Genomic DNA, 9,128 nt, shown 5'->3' on the forward strand with positions numbered 1-9,128 from the left:
ATATTTACACATTTACCATTTAATGTTTTATAATTTATAGCAATCCATATAAACACAAATGTCCATGAAGGTTTTGGAGGTATTTTATTTGGTTCAATTTTTGAGTCAAAAATTCCACACATGACAAAACAAACATTACACAAAGTCACATGAGTTGCTGGGATATAAAGCTGCTGGTTTACATGACTCTAGACTCTAGACAAGACAAGTTACCACAAGCATACATAATGAGGTGATCAAATCCATACATTTTGAAATGCCTCACTCAGACACACGTTGTAACCTATGGGCTAGTTTATAGGTAAGATGATGAGCATTAGGGAGCACTTTCACAAAGTTATTCCTGGACTGAGTACCTCAAGGCAACCGTTTACCACACACTGTCTCTTCAAGTTGGATTTATTCTTTAAACTGTCATTTTATTGAAATCAGTATGACCTAGCGACTTTGCTAAGTGATACTGATGATTTCTTTTTGTGAGGTACTCTCGTCTTTGTCCGAGACACCTTGGGGAGTCATGCGACTTTTTTCTTGTGCCGTCTCGCTGTGAAAGTGCTGAGGGAATGTACTCAGGGGTAACATCTGTCATGTGGAATCTTATGTGGGCATTCAATCTGTTATAATCAGAGAGGGAGAAAAAGAAAGTGAGTGAGATACTTCATGCCAAAAGACTACATTTGGACAAAAAACTTGCCATGGGCTGTGGCAAGAATGATGAGAAAAAAGTGGTGCTTGTTTACCGTGGGGTTTAGGGTGCATCAGGATCAGAGGCAGCTCTACTGTCACATCACTGTAAGAAGAAAACAACCGGTTAGAGAAAAGGCCATTTAACATAATGAATTTCAGCTGTTTTCTCATGTCTGATTTACCTTGCTGTCAGTCCTCCCAGCAGACTGCAAAAAGAGAGCAGAAACAGGTAAATTATACATCATTTTAGCTCATAATTGTTACAATAATAATTACTTTTAGTAGTATTTTTAGTAATATATTTTAGTAGTATTATTTCAGTATGTAATTGTTTTATACATAGCAATATATGTGTGTGTGCGTGTGTGTGTGAGTGTATAACTAGTGCTGTCAAATCGATTAATCATGATTAATTTATATAAATAAAAGTTTGTTTACATAATATATGTGTGTGCACTGTGTATAATTATTATGTATAACCTATATATATATATATATATATATATATATATATATATATATATATATATATATATATATATATATATATATATATAAATTATTTATAAATTGGACAGCTATCTCACAGAAAGTAATCCTTACCCTCCACCTGATACCATGAGGTTAACTTTGATCTTGTAGGACACCAGAATTCCCAAAACTTCCTTATCCATTCCGGCTCTTATTCTGAAGAAAAGAAGGAAAAGTAAATGAGTAATTAGCAGAGTTCACCGTATAGTTCCATATGTGTTGTATTAGGAGCTGTGCATTTCAGCCCACAAATAAATACAAATACTTTTTTACAACTTGATTATTTTTTATTGGGTATAATTTTTTTTATTAAACGTATAAAAAAAGAAAAAAGAAAACAAAAGAGACAAACACTCACATGGTGGTTGAGGCCAAATTAGTGTCTTCATCTTTAAGCCTGCCGTCCAGCGCCAGGCCACGTTTCTCCTTGTTTTCTGACAGCAAAGGAGTGATCGAGAGGGATTTTTCAAAATTTGCACTGCCTTCTATAGTTTCTCTGCAGATAGGGAATAATACAGAGGTTAGATAACTTACGACTGATCCATGAAGAGATCTTCACAGTGGCCGGCATATCAGTTCAAAGAAAACAACACTCACGCAAACTCTTCACTCAGCACACTCTTGGTGTATTTGTCAGCCGAGTAGAGAACGACGTCTGTGGTTTGATCAACTATGAGAGGAATGGATGCAACATCAGTTCATTCAACTGATAAACCACCTGATGGAATGCTTGACTCTGATTGGTCAATGATGTAATTATGTGGCTAGTTAAATAGAATGACCATTAAATTATAATTTATACTAATGATATATTATTTATCATTCTTTTTGCATATTTAAATAACTTAAAATAATATATTTAATGTCCATTTATTGATTTGTTTGGAAGTAGTTATATAATTATTTGGAGAATATGAAGTCAACCTGTCAATCTCCTATCAATCTCACCTGTAATCTTAATTTTTTTCACAACTTTGTTGGTCTCGTTCTTGACCTTAACCTGGATGGGGATGGGATCACCATGGTAGTAGATCTGTCATCAATAAGAAAAAGACAAGTGGTAAATATAAAAAATTGGTAAATATCAAATCCCACGGTGCATCATAGTTAACATACTTCCTTTTCCAGAGAGGCTTCCAGAAAAACAGGCTTATCAGACATCATGAAGCTCTTGCAGAGCTCAGCTTTCTGTCCAGATCCTGTGTTATCAGGAGCGAACTGGATTTTACGAATGATAAGGCGGCAAGTGTCCCTAAAGGAGATGACAGAAAAAAATGACTTCAGTGAAACTGTTAACTGGGATTAAATGCGCAAAATAACACATAGCACACTCACTTCTTGTCGACTTTCTCATCGGGGTCATCAGCTGATTTGGCCACGTAGGCCTTGACCTCAAAGTCAACCCCGCAAGCCTGCAAGAACAGAGCCATGAGCAAGTCCAGTCCATTCGGTGCATTTCTATTTGAAGATCATATGTCATTCTCTCTCATTTCATCTCATCTCACCTTTCCTTTGTCATCTGGGCCAGGCTGAAGCGTAACAGAGCAGGGGAGGTTGGTAGGGATCTGAAAGAAAAAGTCACATCAGTTATATAAGGATTCAATTTTTTGGGTGTGTGTGTGTGTAAAATGATTACTCCTAATCATTGTCTGTATTATTTTACTGTGGGATTCACAATGTACATGAAATCTGATTCTGATCGATGACTTACATTAAAAGAGAAGGGATGGCCCTGCTCTCCAGCTTTCTTTAGGAGAGTGTTGTGCATCTCTGTCAGGGTGGGTTTGTGACCTGCATCAGGATATAGCTGTATGTGCTGAATCCAGATGTCTTTTCTGAAGGAGAGCCCAATCACATCCAGGTCTTCACGACCATACCGGAAAGCACAGGCCAGCTGGATCCACACTGCATGAAGCAACATTAAACAGTTTTATTTGTTCTTTTGTATTCACCCTTTTTTTGTGGAAAAAAGTCACATAATTATTTATTATTCATATTATTTATGCCAATACCTTTTCTGTCTCCAAGTTCTGCAGGGTCGATTTTCACCACACCATCTGTTTAGAATAAGAAACAAATCAAATGTAGTTGTTGGATATTACCTGTTGTCTGTTTATGAGTAATAAATGAATAAATGCAGGCCATTTCTCACCAACAGGTTCAACTGTGTCAACATGGTCAACAAAGTCTCTCTTCCCCAGGTAGAGAGTGAGCTGAAACACAAACAGTGCATTACACTCATGGATTTCCACCTAACGTAATATAAAAATTCAAGATGAACCTGTGACAGTAAACTGAGGAATGGACAAATAAGAATTAAGTTCCGTCATACCTGGCCATTTCCACTGGTCTTTTTGTAAACTCTGAACACACAAAAAAAGAAAAATGGGAAGAAGGAACAGTAAGATACATGCTCAATGGTGTAGTAAACACTGATAAAACAAGACTGATTGAAAAAGTGTTCCAAAAATAAAATCTGTAAAGCCTGACTATATATTGCAGAGGGTGTCAAAGAGGAGTGAGTAGGGGTCACATGTCCTGTTAGGGGTATACCTCAGGTATTAACCTCTTCAGCCATCTCTACCTCAGTGTATTTGAGGTTGCAGGTTTGACCTTTTTGCCCCAAGCGCTCATCACGTTGTTAAAGATTAGTATTTTAAGACACTTAAAAGCCAAGTCCTGGAATACCCTGCTATTAATCCAGGCTCCATGAATGGAGGCAGTGTGTGTTTACTCCAAAGGGGATGCATGGTAATTGATTGTGACTGCTGGCTTATGACACATTCATGCTGGACTCCAATCAATGTTCCCACCTGATAAGATCAATTGTAAACTTTCAAGAACATCCTCACTGTTGTGTACATTATTTTTTTCTCTCCTCCTCTCCTCTCCTCTCCTCTCCTCTCCTCTCCTCTCCTCTCCTCTCCTCTCCTCTCCTCTCCTCTCCTCTCCTCTCCTCTCCTCTCCTCTCCTCTCCTCAATTTAGTTACACTTTAGTATGGGGAACACATTCACTAGTATCTACGATTTTGCCTCAATATTCTGCTTAATCATAGTTGGGTATTGGGTAGGATTAAGGGATGTAAAAAAGGTCATGAAGAATAAGGCGTTAAAATGTGCTTTATTAAATAGCCAATATCCTAGTAATATGCATGCTACTAAGCAACTACTTAATAGCAATAGTTGAAACCTAAAAAAGTGTTAACGTTAATTTTCGATCTCTCAAATGATTCAAAACTTTAAAAAATGTTTGTGGTTTGCACTTTTGATTGACCCTCTGCCATTGATTAGACATAACCCATCGGGTCAATATTTAATAAGCACAAAAATTGGAAAGTGACCAAAAAAAGCATGCAATATCAAATGTTAAAAGAATATAAAACCTGAGTAAAAATTGTGAAAAAGTATGAGCCAGCAATATTAGAGTTCAGCAGGTTGCTACTGCCTAAATTGCTTTTCTGCTTTCTCCAGATCTTTAATACATTGTATTGAAAAGCACAAAAAGTCTAAGATTAAACTAAACTTTTTTGTATGTGAGTAGTGTGACAATTCTCAAAGGGGAGAGCAAAAAGGAAAGAATACATACTTGTCTGCCATTGTACAAAGATGTTCCTGAAAGAAATGAAATAGGAAAGTGAATATAATTAATTGACTATAAAACCAAAAACAACTAAACAAATGGCGTTCATTGTGAATCAGATTCTTTTATTTTTCCCTCAAATAAATCTCAGCACAGAGATAAGCCTGCATGGCATTGCTCATCCAGTGAGCTCATACTTTGCTGTAAACCTGTCTAAATATGCCAACTTAACTAGGCTTTAAGCTTATGCAAATTGCATGGATGGGATATATTTTGACTAAAACTAACATGAAGATGAATACAGGTTGTGAGCCCAATATATGCCTACATTTCAAATGGAAATTATCTAAATAAAAAATAACTACTTTTCTTTTTTATTTAAAGGGATAGTTCACTTTAAAATGAAAATTCTGTTATCCTTTACTCACCCCCAAGTTGTTCCAAACCTGTATGAATTTCTTTCTTCAGCTGAACACAAGGGAAGATATTTTGAAGAATGTCAGTAACCAAACAGTTAACTGGAACCATTGACTTCCATATTATTATTTTTCCTATGGAAGTCAACTGCTCCGGTTAACTGTTTGGTTACTGACATTCTTCAAAATATCTTCCCTTGTGTTCAGCTGAAGAAAGAAATTCATACCGGTTTGGAACAACTTGAGGGTGAGTAAAGGATAACAGAATTTTAATTTAAAAGTGAACTATCCCTTTAAGAGGCTGTCAAACACTGTCCAACACTGACTGCACTGGCCTTTATCAGTTGAATGTGTCTAATAACTCTCAGCTGTACAGCTCAGATGCACAGCAGGAGCTTCTTAATGCTCGTTCCTGTCAAATACCAACTTTGCCGATTGAGTGGCTCTTCACAGGAAGACAATCTGAATGCAATCAAATATTGTTTGCATACGTAGGCTAAATGAATATTCACAAGGCCCTATTCACAAAGAGGGCTAAATGAACCGAAGGAAGACATTTTAATCCTGTGCTAAAGTCAACAGTGTCATGCTTTCTTTAGTATACGCTAGGAAGATTTGTTACCTGTTACTAAACTTTTTAATGTAGTGACTGAGTTCTTACCTGTTCACTGTTAGGGCGATAGGGCGATGTGCTCTCTCTCTCAGTTAATCCGCAGCCCGTCTGGTGTAGTCAGAGAGTGCGGATAACACTCAGAGCCACAGGGTTTTATACTCGGACTTTTGCTCTGCTGGCTTGTGCTGCTCTGATTTAGACGCTGTTGTCTTTCTGACAATCCAATTAAACACTTAACCTGCTATTTAGGGCTACGGCATGTTTATAAATAAAAAATGGAGATTTAAACCACAGAAATACAGCGAGATTGCAATGGTTTCGTCTAAAATAAGAGAATTATCACAGAATTATCTCAATTAGTCAGGTCTACAAATTACTTTTTTTTTCTTTTTTGGGGGGTTAGTTTTTACTGGACTTTTCATTCGTGTTTTTGGTTTACATCAAAATAATTTGTTACAGTGTGGTCCATTAAAAAAAATTTTGAAAGAGGAATTTTTGCGTTGCTTTAAAGGGATAGTTCACACAAAAAAGAAAGGAAAATCCTCCCATAATTTACTTACCATCAAGCCAGGTGTTTACGACGTTCTTCAGATACAATCCTATATTACAAAAAATGTCCTGGCTGATTCAATCATTATAATGGCAGTGAATGGCAGCCCAGAATTTGAAGCCCCAAAAGTGCATTCCTCCATTATAAAAGTTATCCATATGGATTAATAAAGTGTAATTACTAAAGGGTTAATAAAGGCCTTCTAAAGTGAATTGATGGGTTTGTGTAAGAAGAATATCCATATTTAACACATTATAAAGTAAAATATCTAGCTTCCGGCGGGCCGTCTTACACTTTATTTGTGAGTTGAGTAGGCCTACGGAAGGCTGTCTGCTAAAAGCTGGATGTTTTACTTTATAAAATGTTAGATATGGATATTTTTCTCACAAAAACCCAATCATTCACTTTGCCAATGAAAGCCTTTATTAGCCTCCTAGAGCTGTGTGGAGTACGTTTATGATGGATGGATGCACTTTTTTGGGCTTTAAATGTTGGGCTGCCATTCTCTGGCATAATAATGATTGAATCAGCCAGGATATTTTTTTTATATGACTGATTGTATTCGTCTGAAAGAAGAATGTCATATACACCTAGGACGGCTTGAGGGTAAATAAATCATGAGGTCATTTTCTTTTTAGGGTAAACTACTCTCATTAATAGTCTTCCCCAAACCATTAAATTAATCTAATTTATAATTTTTGCACTCTGCTTTACTCAAAGACATTGTATTGTTCAGAATAAAGATCAGAATAGTTAAATCATTATCTCAGGAGACTGATACATTTGTCTAATCTATGCTAATCAGTTAAATATATAAACAAACAAACAAACAAACAAACAAACAAACAAACAAACAAACAAACAGTAGAGAGTGAGGCAAAACCTCACATTTGGTCCTGAAATGTCCATTACCTAATTGAGCTACCCAAAATACAGATCTTTTTATTTAACAAGGCCTCATGTAAATAAAATATTCCTATAAAAATCAAAGCAGCTGGACTGCAGTGAGAACATGAGCTCACACCTGCACATTACACAAGGCTAAAACGGGTCAAACTTCAAAACAACCGTGAGTGACGTCAGGCCTTTTCTGAGTATTTTAGATGCCGGTAATACAGTTTGGTAGACAAATCAAAGTGGAATATCTAAACATAGACCATTCGCCCTGTACAGTACTTTAATATAGAACTGCAAATATTTTTGTACACAATTTTAGATCGAAAACAGCGTGTGTATTGTAGCACTTCCATTATTAATAATTTATTTGTTCTTTTTCAGTGTGTGCCTAAAAGTACACAGAATTGAAAGCCGGCTGCTTAATCAATAAAACCCCCAAAAGAGTCTTGCTGCTCCAGATGGCCAATAGGCTTGTGAACACAGTGACCCCTGAGCACATAAGCCTTATCTTATATGAAAGCTTTTTGTGTTGAATGATGCACGTAAACTTTGTTTCTTTATTATTTTAATGATATACTTTTAATCCACAAAAGGTGGAACTAAAGGTGCTACCTCGCACAAAAGGTGTATGTAAGCTAATTATGAAATCCCCATTTGCCCAACACCAGGTAATTCTCTTAACGTCTCTCTTCACTGACATGACTTTTCCTTCCATCTGTTCCCTCCTATCAAGTACTGTCAGTTCAACAACATCATGTTTATGAAAAAGCTCTCCACCAATCCCAGGAGTTCAGATAGAGCATGCAGGTGGTGCGTGTTTCCCTGGTGCAAGAACTGGCACCCTGAGGACATTTCTTGAGCGTAATCCACTTATTGCTAAGAATTCTCTTAAATAGCTACAGTCGAGTCAAAACATTAAGTTAAGAATCTTTATTTTTAGTACACATTAAACAGCAAATTACCAACGCATTATTTAAAAAGTGTGATAGGTTAATTGATTTAATTAAAGCAATGCATTTGTCACTTAAACCTTTCTTATACTGGGGACATTTTGATCGCAATGCGACTAAAGGAAGAAATATAAAATGCTCCATATAAGAGAATGAATTACGTTAACAACAAAAAATAAATACCTTAGTCCCTAACTTCTAATATCTAGGGTTGTGTGTGTGAAGACTTAGGATTTAATCCAAAGGTAATTACAGAAGAGCACATGGGCGTCTGTAATTACACTTTAGAGAAGGAGTGGGCAGGCTTGTTGAAGAGGTAAAGTCCAGGTAACCACGTGTCAGAGACATAAAAAGAATTACTTATTTCTAAATTAGTGAATAATCACAGAAATGGTTCCTAATCATTCTGAAACATAATTCAGTCATATTTCAATCTGTCCTTAAAAAGCGGGATTGTATAATATTTTTTCTTCAGAACTTTTCTAACCAGCGACATACCTTTCAGTCGTGCTTGAAATAATGGAGATTTGTCATTGAAACATTTTTAAAACTTTGAGTAATGCTCCAAAACAATATTAATTCATGGATCTACCCCATAAACTCCTAAATATATACAATGTACGCATCCTCCCTAGATGGCATTTGTAAGATGACTTTGCATGAACAGCTCACTAACAGAAATGACACTAACACCATATAACAGTCATGGTGATTGATTTCCAGTATGGTTCTGGTGCTGTTTAGCCACAATAGGCACAGATTGCTTCAGAGTTTAAGCTCCCTTAATCTGTCTACACTCCCACTTCGTCCATAATGGGATTGTGTCTACTGAGCACATAGGATGGATTCCCTCTGTATTATAAAGTGCTCGCAGTCCTCTGTGACAAAACACATGTCACTCAAA

The 9,128-nt window shown here is 36.4% G+C and overlaps 1 protein-coding gene across 1 annotated transcript; it reads right to left on the bottom strand.

Moving 5' to 3' along the window:
- Positions 1 to 67: 67 nt before the first annotated feature.
- arr3a (arrestin 3a, retinal (X-arrestin)) lies at positions 68 to 5,932 on the bottom strand. Its single transcript, XM_067432988.1, has 16 exons — positions 5,876 to 5,932; positions 4,805 to 4,830; positions 3,551 to 3,581; positions 3,371 to 3,431; positions 3,231 to 3,275; positions 2,930 to 3,123; positions 2,724 to 2,783; positions 2,554 to 2,630; positions 2,335 to 2,470; positions 2,167 to 2,251; positions 1,816 to 1,888; positions 1,577 to 1,714; positions 1,291 to 1,374; positions 870 to 893; positions 741 to 790; positions 68 to 614 (listed from the first exon to the last, which is right to left on the bottom strand). Exons 2-16 carry the CDS (start codon positions 4,813 to 4,815, stop codon positions 610 to 612), a joined length of 1,074 nt encoding a protein of 357 aa, XP_067289089.1. The 5' UTR covers positions 4,816 to 4,830; positions 5,876 to 5,932; the 3' UTR covers positions 68 to 609.
- Between the last annotated feature and the right edge of the window lie 3,196 nt (positions 5,933 to 9,128).

This window comes from Pseudorasbora parva, chromosome 23, assembly GCF_024679245.1.
Source record: "Pseudorasbora parva isolate DD20220531a chromosome 23, ASM2467924v1, whole genome shotgun sequence".
Classification (NCBI taxonomy): Eukaryota; Metazoa; Chordata; class Actinopteri; order Cypriniformes; family Gobionidae; genus Pseudorasbora; species Pseudorasbora parva.